The sequence below is a fragment of the Grammomys surdaster genome, unplaced genomic scaffold, assembly GCF_004785775.1.
Source record: "Grammomys surdaster isolate TR1022 unplaced genomic scaffold, NIH_TR_1.0 126278, whole genome shotgun sequence".
Lineage (NCBI taxonomy): Eukaryota > Metazoa > Chordata > Mammalia > Rodentia > Muridae > Grammomys > Grammomys surdaster.
The window spans coordinates 3,493,779-3,507,773 of record NW_021621078.1 but is presented as its reverse complement, the minus strand read 5'-3'; the positions used below and the strand labels follow the sequence as shown (position 1 = coordinate 3,507,773).

At 38.2% G+C, this 13,995-nt stretch overlaps 1 protein-coding gene and 1 pseudogene across 2 annotated transcripts in view; one reads left to right on the top strand and one right to left on the bottom strand.

Annotated features, from left to right (window-relative positions):
- The window catches only part of Nf1 (neurofibromin 1), a 244,273-nt gene that overhangs the window by 61,698 nt on the left and 168,580 nt on the right, over nucleotides 1-13,995 (top strand). For both annotated transcript variants that reach the window (XM_028759210.1, XM_028759209.1), the window contains exons 6-11: nucleotides 3,699-3,766; nucleotides 3,978-4,053; nucleotides 4,699-4,856; nucleotides 12,524-12,697; nucleotides 13,095-13,217; nucleotides 13,868-13,942. In XM_028759210.1, coding sequence (XP_028615043.1) covers nucleotides 3,699-3,766; nucleotides 3,978-4,053; nucleotides 4,699-4,856; nucleotides 12,524-12,697; nucleotides 13,095-13,217; nucleotides 13,868-13,942 — 674 coding nt within the window. The remainder of the gene's footprint in view (nucleotides 1-3,698; nucleotides 3,767-3,977; nucleotides 4,054-4,698; nucleotides 4,857-12,523; nucleotides 12,698-13,094; nucleotides 13,218-13,867; nucleotides 13,943-13,995) is intronic.
- On the bottom strand, nucleotides 10,621-11,319 carry LOC114613800 (annotated as a pseudogene).

Sequence of the window (13,995 nt, the reverse complement as noted above, 5' to 3'; positions counted from 1 at the left end):
TCTGAGTTCGAGGCCAGCCTGGTCTACAGAGTGAGTTCCAGGACAGCCAGAGCTACACAGAGAAACCCTGTCTCGAAAAACAAACAAAAACAAAAAACAAAAAAAAAAAAAACAAAACAAACAAAAATACACACACACACACACACACACATTGGAGAAAAGGTGCCCTCTTTAACAAGTGGTGCTGGAAAAACTGGATTTCTATATAGGGAATGAAAATTTGTCCATATCTCTTACATTGTGCAACAATACATTCAGTGTCTTAGTTAGGGTTTTACTGCTGTGAACAGACACCATGACCAATGCAAGTCTTATAAAGGATACCATTTAATTGGGACTGGCTTACAGGTTCAGAGGTTCAGTCCATTATCATCAAGGCAGGAGCATGGCAGTATCCAGGTAGGTATGATGCAAAGCTGAGAGTTCTACATCTTCATCTGAAGGCTATGAGCAGAATACTAACTTCCAGGCAGCTAGGATGAGGGTCTTAAAGCTCATGCCCAGTGACACACCTATTCCAACAAGGGCCACACCTCCTAATAGTGTCACTCCCTGGGCCAAGCATATTCAAACTATGACATTCAGTATCAAAACCCTAATGAAAAAAGGCAGGTAAAACATTTGAAGACATAGGTGTAGACAAGAATTTTCTGACAAGGACTATATCACAGGAAACAATACCAAGACTTGACAGATAGAATTACATGAGATTGGAAATCTCTGCCAAGCAAAGGACACAGTCACTAGAGTAAAGAGACCATTTACAGACTTGGGAAGAGAAATTGCCAGGCTTACATCTGGCTGGGAACTGATATCTAGGATATATAAATGACTGCTAAAATTAAACTCTAAAATCATTTAGTCTATAAATAGGCTCATGAGCTGAACAGAGAATCCCTAGTAGGAGGAATACAAATGACCAATAGATATTTGGGGAAAGTTTTAAACATTCTTAGACATCAAGGAAATGCAAATTAAAACTGCTTTGAGATTCTGTCTCACCTCACTCAGTTAGAATGGCTGTCCTCAAGAAAACAAAGACAACAAATAGTGGTAAGGATGTGGGTGGGGCTAGCAGAATGCTTGTTAACTCCTTTTGAGAATGTAAATTTGAAATTCCACTGTGGCAGTCAGTTTGAAGGGTTCCTCAGAAAATTGATAATCGACCATATGACCCAGATGTACTACTGTATTGCATATCTACAGAAATTCTTGTACATCCATGTTTACTGCCACACAATTCACAGTGGCTAGGAAATGGAACCAGCCTGATCCACCATGAGAAGAATGGATACAGGACATTTGGTACAGTGAGTGGTGGCGGCAGCAGCAGTGAGCATTTGTGTGGTAGAGTGGAGGAAAAACTGGAAAGGCTAGTGGGAAGGCCAAGGCTAAGTTAATTTCTTGTTCATAAAGAGCTGGGCTATATAGTGTCTTGTAGGTCCAGTCAACGGACAGATAGATGCACATCATGAGCCGTGGATATGTGCCACTGCTGCTGTGTACAGGACTGAGATCCTGGAGTACCTCACTGCCAAGACATTGGAGTTGGCAGGTAGTGCTTCCAAAGGTCTCACAAGGAAGCCTATCACTTGGTATCACTTGCACCTTACAGTCTGTGGTAAGGAAGATGGATTTACCTATTAAGGCTACCATAGTTGGTTGTAGTGTGATCCTTTACAGCCACAGATCTCAGATTGCAAAGAAAATTCAGCAGAAAGCTGCCACGAGGGTTATTTCAACCACCCTACTTACTTCCTATTCTGTAACTGGAGCAGAAGATAACAATGAGAATATGTGGAATTTTAAAAAATAGTGAAATGGAAAAGTATAGACAATTACTGGATCCATGATAAAAAGAAACATTTGTATGTTCTTTGAGTCAGAGTTTGGTAGAGTGCTTTTTTATGTGGAAGCAGTTGTGTGCCGATTGGCCAGACTTCTACTTTGTGTTTTTTATTAACAGAATTTTTTACAAAATAAGAAACTAAAATGCTATGTATGATAATGGAATTTTATGCAGCTGAAAAGAAAAATGCCATCATGACATTTACAGGAAAATGAATGGAACTGGAATTTATGATGTTAAATAAGCCTGGTTCAAACAAACAAGTCATGCTTTGTTTTCTATATGGTACTTAGATTTAAAGATGTGTTTATGTGTGTGTACACATGAAAGGGTGGGAAAAGCTGGGCAGTGGTGGCGCACGCCTTTAGTCCCAGCACTTAGGAGGCAGAGGCAGGTGGATTTCTGAGTTCGAGGCCAGTCTGGTCTACAGAGTGAGTTCCAGGACAGCCAGGGCTACACAGAGAAACCCTGTCTTGAAAAACCAAAAGACAAAAAACAACCCCAAAAAACAAACAAACAAAAAAAGAATTCAAAGATAAAGTATCTATTTTAAGTATTCAGATTATCAAAATTGAAGCTGTCCTACTAGACAGTGGTGGCAGGCAGGTGACAGATCATCAGTATGCTGCTGAGGGGACAACTTCTGAAAAGCAGCTCTATAGATTTCAGAATCCTCAGAAAGGGTTTGTTCTTGCTTACCTTGAAGAAAAAGACGGTGGATAAAACTTTACATAAGTGCAAGTATTTATCAGTGCTACTCAACATACTGAAATGCTAAAAATTAGTTAAATGTATGATTGAGAAACATTTAAATAACCAGTGTCTTTTTTTTTTTTTTTAAGTTTTGTTATGTGTGCATATGCATGCAGTGCCCTCAGATAGCAGAAGAGGGTGTTGGATCCTCTGAAGCTGAGGTTATAGTTGGTTGTGAACTGGTGCTGGGAACTAAACTCAGGTCCTTTGAACAGCAGCCAGTGCTCGTGCACTGAATCATCTCTTCTACCTGTATGAGTTTTTGGTTTGTTGTTGTTGTTTGGGGGGCAGAGCCTCTCTATGTAACTCTGGCTGTCCTGTAACTTTCTCTGCAGACCAAATCTTTCCTTGAATTCACAGAGATCCACCTGCTTCTGCATCCTAAGTGCTAGGATTAAAGGTGTTGCCACCATGATTGGCTTTTATGTTTTTAATAGACTTAAAAATAAGTTTTATTATTATTATTATTATTATTATTATTTGGCTTTTTCAAGACAGGTTTTCTCTGTGTAGCCCTGGCTGTCCTGGAACTCACTCTGTAGACCAGGCTAGCCTTGAACTCTTGAACTCAGAAATCCACCTGCCTCTGCCTCCCAAGTGCTGGGATTAAAGGCGTGCGCCACCACCCGGCAAGTTTTACATTATTTTTATTGTATATTTAAGCGTGTTTCGGCAGCATGTGTCTGTGTAGCATGTGAGCGCCTGGTGCCTGTAGAGGACAGAAGAGGGTGCCTGAACTGGAATGGGTGCCTGTGAGCTACCTTTTGGATGATGGATATTGAACCTCGGCCCTCTGGACCGGTGTCTAGTGCTCTTAACCACCAAGCCATTTCTTAATCCCCATGTTTATAGTTTTTGTTTTGTAAATTAATTTTAAAATAGAGCAAAGGGAAAACTTGATGTTCAAAACATGTTTGATTTTCATTTATTTCTGTCTCCATTGATGTAGCTCATGGGTTTGGATTTATATTTATTTTTATTATTAAGTTGCTTATTAATACTGGAAGCAAAATAGTTTATAAAATTATTTTATAGTAGTTTTGAATTTTACTTGTTAAATAATTGAGAGTTAATAAAGCAATTTTTTTCCTTCCAGAAACAGCATTTAAATTTAAAGCCCTGAAGAAGGTCGCACAGTTGGCAGTTATAAATAGCCTAGAAAAGGTAAGCTTCAACTTCTTGGGTATTCAAATTTTGGTTGTTGTATTTTGTATCTTGAGTATGAGAAAGTCAAAACTTGCATGGTAGTTCCATACTACCTTAATGGGAAGAATGCAATTCAATATTTAATGTGAAGAAACTTATATTCTGTGCTATTTAATATATTGGAAAATTGACTGCTTTCCTATAAAAACACGTATTTTGTTACTTGTAGGCTTTTTGGAACTGGGTAGAAAATTATCCGGATGAATTTACAAAGCTATACCAAATTCCACAGACAGATATGGCTGGTAAGCTGGCTAAAGAGTGACTGGGTATGGGGTGAGGGGCTGGCATGACACCTTACTAAACTCTCAGAGATAAGATGTGCTGCTTTTTAGCTTGTTTTGTTAACAAGTGGTTTTTCTGTTTTCTTTCGTCAGCTGTAACAGGAATTAAAGTTTTCTCTTCTATTTCTGTATTATTTCCAGTCCTTTCCCTTTTGAGCAAGTGGGTAAAAAGAAGTTTGAAATGAAGCTCTAGTCTTTCATGTTGTGATTGAATACTGGTGGCTCTCTCACAGCCTGCATGTGTGTGCGCGTGCGTGCGTGCGTGCTTGCGTGCGTGTGTATTTTCTAGAACTCTATATTTAGGTATATCTAAGGAGGAAATACTATTTTTACTTCTGAATAACAATTTTAGGGCGCCGTCTACATAGTAGATGTTAGAGACCCCCAGGGAGCTGTCAGCCTTTTGTTCCTTCTGTAAGACCTAGACTGCGACAGCACACAAAGCTCTTCTAAAATGCCAACTTGTCTAGGATGGGTCACATTAACTCTTCTTACACATTCTTTTAAACTCTGATATTTGAGTGGCTTAATAATTCTGGTTTTAATTTAATGCAAGGATTTTCTTATCTAATACAATCAATCATTTAATGTTTGTATTTTTCACAGAGTGTGCAGAAAAGCTGTTTGACTTGGTGGATGGTTTTGCAGAAAGCACCAAACGTAAAGCAGCAGTTTGGCCACTACAAATCATTCTCCTTATCTTGTGTCCGGAAATAATCCAGGACATATCCAAGGATGTGGTTGATGAGAACAACATAAACAAGGTCAGGAAAGTAAATGAGTGTCTGTTGTTCCTGATGGGAGCAGCTTGTTTATTCAAGGTGGACATTTTAGTTACATCCATGCTAGGTCAAATAGTTGGTTGACCTTAGCAGAGATGCATTCACATATTATTTTATTTGAAAGAAGGATCAGTAATATATTTGTGAACTCTGTTGGTTTTAATGGTGAGTAATAGTAAACCAGAAAAATTCTGTTATTTAAATTTGTAATCATTAAAATACATTTAGAAATTTATAATTTAAGTTTATGTTTATGAATTAAATTTGACTGGCTATTTGCAAATAAATTAGATAGCTAATAATACATTTTCTAAGGCTTCAGTACAAAGATTTGAGGAAATGTATATTGACTATAGTTTTTTTTTTTTTTTTTCATATGAGAACTTTTTTTTTCCCTTAAATGTTAATCAAAGGCTTTTTAAGTTTGGTAATGCTCAATAACAGCATGCCCATACCCAACCTAGATATACCAACTATTTTTAACTGGCGGAGACACATGAACATCCGCCTCCATGTTCCTCTCTCCAACCCCCCCTTCCTCTCTTCCTAGCTCCTCCTCCTCTCCTTACTCCTCCTCTTCCTCTCCTTACTCTTCCCACCATAGCTCCTCCTACATATCAACCTTCCTGTTAAGATAAAACTTTTCTCTCAAAATACAATTAGAGCATAACTATACCAATTTGTATGAGTAAGGTACAAGATAGACCTAATACCCAGTCCATCATTTTGTTGACTAACCAGAACCTCTGTCATCTCTCCTAACTAAAAGACTTAGTTCTGAACCTGGCTTTTTTCTTGACTTTAGAATGAATGTCAGCTGAAAACCATCCTCTCAAGTCTTTTCTCTCAAAGTAAATAGCTGGGATTGGCTATGAGACTATAAGTCTTCAACCTTGTCAGAAATCCAGAATGACTGAATTAACTGAAATTATGGGAAGCACAAACCATAGCTTCTAAAACTTAGTCAATTTATAGAGACCTCTGAACACCTGAACAGTCCCTATACTGCAAAACGTTGGAGCATCCGATCTGCAGCCTTCTGGCCCAGGTTCATCTGACAGACCTAGTGATTCAGGGCTGATTACTCTGTCTTGGCAGATATAATCAGTCGACAATTCTGTAAGTGTGTCCTTTTCAGGACAGTAATTTGTCTGTAGATAAAAAGAGGCAATTCTTGCCTAGTGGCTGTCTCACCACAACTGGAGTGACTCCAAAGATGCTCAGTTTCTTCTTAGAATCCAAGACAGGAAGCTGTCAGGAGCAGACAGGTCTCTAATCAAAATGAATATTAATACAGAAATATTTGTAACATCAATTCTGTGGACTTCTGACATTTTGAAAACCAACTATCCATGTAAGGCAATCTGGATTGTTTGTTGTCTGTTAACTCCTCTCAGCTATTTCTAAATAAAATATAGAAAACACCCTAATAATAAACTCAGAGCCATGAATTTGTTATAGGTCCTTAACTCACAGGCAAACCATGTTGAATCAGTTAAAAGAGTTAAAGAAGGACTGAGTCTAAGCCTTGTATTCCTAAATGTGTTATATAGGCACAATGCCTATGAGAGTAACAATATTAATCTCACTTTTACAACAATAAGAAACTCGTACCAATGAAGACCTTAAATTTGAAATCAAAGTAAATTTTACACCATTTAAGAAATTATAACTTCCCAGCACTTGGGAGGCAGAGGCAGGTGGATTTCTGAGTTCGAGGCCAGCCTGGTCTACAGAGTTAGTTCTAGGACAGCCAGGGCTATACAGAGAAACTCTGTCTCGAAAAAACCAAACCAACCAAACAAACAAACAAACAAAAAAAAACAAAAAACAAAACAAAAAAAAAAAAAGGCTGGACAGTGGTGGCGCACACCTTTAATCCCAGCACTTGGGAGGCAGAGGCAGGCGGATATCTGAGTTCGAGGCCAGCCTGGTCTACAGAGTGAGTTCTAGGACAGCCAAGGCTATACAGAGAAAAACCCTGTCTCGAAAAACCAAAAAAAAAAAAAGAAAGAAAAAAGAAATTATAACTTCAGCTTAGTAACAATTATACAGATTTCAACCAATATTAATATTAAATTAATAAAATTTATTTTAAAATATACAACTCAATATTGAGTTTTTGTAAGTTGTCATCAAAATAATTTTTAATAGTTAAATGTCTCTTAAATATACATGATATCTTCTGAAGCTAGAAGTAATATGCACTCAGCCAGTTTATAAAATCTATTTGGAACCTTAAACATGATAGGAGTAGAAAAAAAATTCCTAATGAAGTCCTCTATGAAAGGAAATTGTGACAAGTTCCTGATTAGACAGAAACCATTCCATCTCCAAGGGAGAATATACAGCGTAACTGTGGCTTCATAGAATGAATTGGGTAGTGCTACTTCTGTGTTTATTTCATGGAATTGTTTGAAGAGTATTGGTATTAGGTCTTCTTTGAAGGTCTGATAGAATTCTGCACTAAACCCGTCTAGTCCTGGGCTTATTTTGGTTGGGAGGCTTTTAATGACTGCTTCTATTTCTTTAGGGGTAATGGGACTGTTTAGATGGTTTATCTGATCCTGATTTAACTTTGGTATTTGGTATCTGTCTAGAAAATTGTCCGTTTCATCCAGATTTTTCAGTTTTGTTGAAATAGGCTTTTATAATAGGAGATAATGATTTTTTTTTAATTTCCTCAGTTTCTGTTGCTATATCTCCCTTTTCATATCTGATTTTGTTAATTTGGATACTGTCTCTGTGCCCTCTAATTAGTCTGGCAAAGGGTTTATCTACTATCTTGTTGATTTTCTCAAAGAATCAGCTCCTGGTTTTGTTGATTCTTTGTATAGTTCTTTTTGTTTCTACTTTGGTTGAATTCAGCCTGGAGTTTGATTATTTCCTGCTGTCTACTCCTCTTGGGTGTATTTGCTTCTTTTTGTTCTAGAGCTTTCAGCTGTGCTGTTAAGCTGCTAGTGTATGCACTCTCCAGTTTCTTTTTGTAGGCACTCAAGAGGTGAGTTTTTCTCTTAGCACTGCTTTCATGGAGTCCCATAAGTTTGGGTATGTTGTGCCTTCATTTTCATTAAATTCTAAAAAGTCTTTAATTTCATTCTTTATTTTGTCACTGACCAAGTTATCATTGAGTAGGGCGTTGTTCAGCTTCCATGTGTATGTGGGCTTTCTGTTGTTTTTGTTGCTATTGAAGTCCAGCCTTTGTTCATGGTGATCTGGTAGGATGCATGGGATTATTTCAATCTTCTTGTATCTGTTGAGACCTGTTTGTGACTGATTGTGTGGTCTGTTTTGGAGAAGGTATCACGAGGTGCTGAGAAGGTATATTCTTTTGTTTTAGGATGAAATGTTCTATCTGTCCTTCCTATCTATCTATCTATCTATCTATCTATCTATCTATCTATCTATCTATCTATCTATCTAATTCATTTGGTCCATAACTTCTGTTAGTTTCAATGTATCTCTGTTCAGTTTGTTTCCATGATCTGTCCATTGATGAGAGTGGGTGTGAAGTCTCCTACTACTGTGTGAGGTGCAGTATGTGCTTTGAGCTTTACTAAAGTTTCTTTTATGCATGTGGGTGCCCTTGCATTTGTAGCATAGATGTTCAGAATTGAGTGTTCTTGGTAGATTTTTTTCCTTTGATGAGTATGAAATGTCCTTCTTTATAGTAACTTTTTGATAACTTTTAGTTGAAAGTCGATTTTATTCGATATTAGAATGGCCATTCCAGCTTGTTTCTTTGGATCATTTGCTTGTTTTCCAGCCCTTTACTCTGAGGTAGTGTCTGTCTTTGATACTGTCATGTATTTCCTTTATGCAGCCAAATGCTGGGTCCTGTTTACATATCCAGTCTGTTATACTGTGTTTTTTTTATTGGGGAATTGAGTCCATTGGTTTTAGGAGATATTAAGGAAAAGTGATTGTTGCTTCCTGTTATTTTTGTGTTAGAGGTGGAATTATGTTTGTGTGGCTATCTTCTTTTGAGTTTGTTGAAAGAAGACTACTTTCTTGCCTTTTGTAGGGTGTAGTTTCCCTTCTAGTGTTGGAGTTTCCTCTCTGTTATCCTTTGTAAGGCTGGATTTGTGGAAAGATATTGTCTAAATTTGGTTTTGTCATAGAGTATCTTGGTTTCTTCATCTATGTTAACAGAGTTTTGGTGAGTATAGTAGCCTGGGCTGGCATTTATGTTCTCTTAGGATCTGGATGACATCTGCCCAGGATCATCTGGCTTTTATAGTCATGTTCAGCTTTTTAAATGGTTCTGGGATCCGAACTCACATCCTTTTGTTTATAGAGCAGGCCCTTCTCCAGGCCTCCCACCCCCCAAATCTACCAGAAATTTGTAAATTTTATTGACTTTTTTACTTGAACGTTTGGTTTTGTTGGTTTTCTCCATTGCTGTTGTGTATTTGTTACATTGATCTCTACTCTAATATTTATTATTCCTGCCCACATGCTACTTCTGAGTTTAGCTTGCTCTTTCTCTAGTCCTATGAGTTACCGATGGGAGAGCTTTATTGCTTTTCGTTTGTTTGTTTTTCCTCTGCACTGCCGTTGCTCTCATGTGTTTCACTGCTCAACCCAAGGCACTCCTGATGGCCTTTTCCTGGTGAGGTGGGGTTTTTTTTTTTAATTATTTACTTTTTGCTTATGACTGTGTTGAGTTTTTGTATATTCGTGAGTTCTCTAGTTTTCCATATGCTCTGGTTTCAGTCCCCTTTACCAGAGGTGACATGCTGTTTAATTTTAACCTCTTTCAACTTACTTAGACCTGCTTAGTGACCTCACATGTGCTTTGTTTTGGAAAATGCACTATGTGCACTTAAGAACATGTATTCTTCTGGTTTGGGAGAGGCTTAGCTTTTGAAATGTTATATAGATTTTCATTTAGTAGAAAAGCCAGGGGAAGAAATTTATAAGATACAAAGAAGGATTGAGATTACAGAAATTGATTTTTTTAGGTGTTGGAAAGATGGCTCAGGGTTTCCGATCACTTGCAGAGTACCTAGGTGTATGTTGCAGCTTCTTTATTGGGTAATTTACAACTGCCTGTAACTCAGGTTCCAGATTCATGTTATGTATAAAGCAAGCAGGCACACAAACATGGACATAAACTAAAATGAATCTTTCAACAAGATAGGCTGTTTGTTTGCTTGTTTGTTTGTTTTGTTTTTCGAGACAGGTACTTCTCTGTATAGCCCTGGCTGTCCTGGAACTCACTCTGTAGACCAGGCTAGCCTCAAACTCAGAAATCCACCTGCCTCTGCCTCCCAAGTGCTGGGATTAAAGGCATGCGCCACCACCGCCCGGCAAGATAGGCTTTTTTGCTTTATTCATTTTTCAATAAAAGATTGGTGTGTGCTCTGTGTGTGTGTGTGTGTGTGTGTGTGTGTGTGTGTTTGTATTCCAACAGAGGTATAAAAGATCCATTAGAGCTGGAGTTACAAGCAGTTCTGAGCCACTCAGTGTAGGTGCTAGAAACTGGATTCTGGTTCTCTGTAAAAGTACCAAGTGCTCTTAACCTCTGAACCATTGCTTTTGGGTATTCAATTTTAATATTTTTATTTCTTGTGTAGGTGCTGCTTTTTAAAATTAAAACACACCAGGACAAAGGCCTTGCACACTTAGGTATTATTAATACATCTAGTAGGTTCAGCCTGTCTTCCTCCTTTCGTTTATCAGATCTGATTTCCTAGGGATCTTTATAAGGTCTCTATAACCATTTGACCCTGTCCTGAACAGTTCAGGACACCTCACAAAAGCAGCACATAGGTGACTGGACATCATCACCATCAGAGAGGTCTTCAGTATCATTTTAATTCTGCACGGACTGATGTTTTATTAGCTGTCAAGTCTGTTAAGATCCTGTGCTGCCTCCATCCTTGTCTAGGTCTATGTAGGGCCCTGACCTCATAGGGAACATCTTGTTTACAGCTGGCTTCGTCTATAGCTTATGGCAAAGCTACACTTTAAAATTTTTTTTTTATTTCTAGAAATGAAATTTAGAGCAACAGAATACCCTTGGGTATATTGTTTAGAAGGCTTGAGATTAAATATACTCTAGAGTAGTAGAAAAGAATGAAATAATTTGACTTTTACCACAACCAGGGCTGGCTAATGATTAAGCTTCAAAGGTAGCATCGAGAGGAGAGATACAATCAACTAATACTTATTTCAAATGTATAGTAAGGAGTTTCTTTTATCCCTACAGTAAGTCAACAGGGAAAGTAGAGAAAAGTGTTTCGTGGGTTTTTTTTTTTCTGAAATTTTCATTGGATATTTTATTTACATTTCAGATGTTATCCCCTCTCCCCATTCCTCACCTGAAACTCTGTATCCTGTCCCCCCTCCTCCTGCTTCTGTGAGGATGTGCCCCTAACTACCCATCCACTCCCACCTCCCTGCCCTCAAATTCCCCCACACTGGGGCATCCAGCTTTCATAGGACCAAGGACCTCCTGTCCCACCAATGCCCGACAAGGCTATCCTCCTCTACATATATAGCTGGAGCCATGGGTCCCTCCCTATGTGCTCCCAGGCTGGTGGTTTAAACCCTGGGAGCTCTGGTTGGTTGATATTGTTGCACTCCCCATGGGGCCACAAACCTCTTCAGCTCCTTTAGCCTTCTCTCTACCTCCTCCATTGGGAACCCCATGATCAGTTCAATGGTTAGCTGTGAGCATCTGCCTCTGTATATATCAGGCTCTGGCAGACCTCTTAGGAGACAGCTATATCAGGTTCCTGTCAGCATGCACTTCTTGGCATCCAGATCAGTGTCTATCTTTGGTGACTGCACATGGGATGGATCCTCAGGTGGAACAGTCTCCAGAAGGCCCCTCCTTCAGTTTCTGTCCCATACTTTGTCTCCATATATGCTCCCATGAGTATTTTGTTACTCATTTTAAGAAGGACCAAAGCACCTACACTTTGGTTTTCCTTCTTCATGAGCTTCATGTGGTCTGTGAGTTGTATTTTGGGTATAGTGTGCTTTTGGGTTAATTATCTACTTTTCAGTGAGTGGATTCCATGTGTATTCTTTTGTGATTGGGTTACCTCACTCAGGATAATATTTGCTAGTTACATCCATTTGACTAAGAATTTCATGAATTCTTTTTTTTTTTTTTTTTTTTTTTGGTGTTTCGAGACGGGGTTTCTCTGTATAGCCCTGGCTGTGCTGGAACTCACTCGGTAGACCAGTCTGGCCTCGAACTCAGATATCCGCCTGCCTCTGCCTCCCAAGTGCTGGGATTAAAGGTGTGCGCCACCACCGCCTGGTGAATTCATTGTTTTTAATAGCTGAGTAATACTCTATTGTGTAAATGTACCACATTTTCTGTATCCATTCCTGTCTGTTGAAGGACATCTGGATTCTTTCCAGCTTCTGGCTTTTATAAATAAGGCTGCTATGAACATAGTAGAGCATGTGTCCTTGTTATATGTTGGAGCATCTTCTGGGTATATGCCCAGGAGTGGTATGGCTGTTGTGGGTTTTTTTTTTTAAAGTGCTGACTCCTTAAATATGAAATTATAGCCAAATACAAGCCATTCGTGTTTATAGTTGGAGTTTTAGAGGTGGCTAATTTGCTACTTTGTTAGATATATCTATAATAGAACAAACTATTGCCTTCCTACATTTAAATTCTATAGAAGCTGTTTCTGGACAGTTTACGAAAAGCACTTGCTGGCCATGGAGGAAGCAGACAGCTGACTGAAAGTGCTGCCATTGCTTGTGTCAAGTTGTGTAAAGCAAGTACTTACATCAACTGGGAAGATAACTCTGTCATTTTCCTACTAGTTCAGTCCATGGTGGTTGATCTTAAGGTAATATGCTGTTCTTTCCCATCTATAGACTTTAAGGAAATTGTGTAGATAACCTTCCTGTATAAATATTCTGCTAACTCTAAATTTTGAATTAACTTTGATGATATGTTCAAAGGACCTGCTTTTGTTGTTACTATGCTCATTAGTATAGACTGAGAACAGGAAGACTGATACGCATTCAGTTTTCTTAATATATATATAGGTGCTTGGGTCTTAATTTGATATAGTAAGTCTTAGATGATATTGACAGACTATAGTAGCCAGTATTTTGTGCTTTTTCTGGCAACTAAAGTTTACTATAATCGATGTGGATAATGTTGATTATGTGTATATACCTTGTTAAATCAATATTTCATGACTATTTAAAGGCCATTGTTTTCTATTGGGATTTTTATAGAACCTGCTTTTTAATCCAAGTAAACCATTCTCTAGAGGCAGTCAGCCTGCAGATGTGGACCTCATGATTGACTGTCTTGTCTCTTGCTTTCGGATAAGCCCTCACAACAACCAACACTTTAAGGTAAAACAATTGTTTTATATAACCATGTTTATTGATGTGATTATCCTTACAAAATACAGAAACATAAAGATGAATAAGTATACTTTTACTAGTATTTTTTTTTTAAAAAACAGTTCTATTTTTATTTCATGCATCTGGATGTTTTACCTTCATTTATATCTGTGCACCATGTATGTGCTTGGGGCTGACTGAGGCCAGAAAAGGGCACTGTGTCCCCTGGAACTATAGTTAAGAGACAGTTGTGAAATGTGTGAGTGCTGAGAACTGAACCTAGGTCTTTTTAAAGAGCAGTCAGTGGTGCTAACCCCTGAGATAATCTTTCTGGCCTCTTACTAATATTTCTTTCTTTTTTTTTTTTTTTTTTTTTTTTTGGTTTTTCGAGACAGGATTTCTCTGTGTAGCCCTGGCTGTCCTGGAACTCACTCTGTTGACCAGGCTAGCCTCGAACTCTCTAACTCAGAAATCCACCTGCCTCTGCCTCCCAAGTGCTAGGATTAAAGGCGTGCACCACCACCGCCTGGCGTTACTAATATTTCTTAATTCTAATTCTTGACATTAATTTTAAGACCTTAAATTTTTATCTTATTGAAAGTAACTTACTTTTTGCTGTTCTTTTCTCTCTTTTGTGTTAATGAACATTTTTTTGGCAGATCTGCCTGGCTCAGAATTCACCTTCTACATTTCACTATGTGTTGGTCAACTCACTCCACCGCATCATCACCAATGTAAGTCTAAAAGGTATTTCTGTTTACTAAAATGTTAAGTTTTCTTTTTTGTT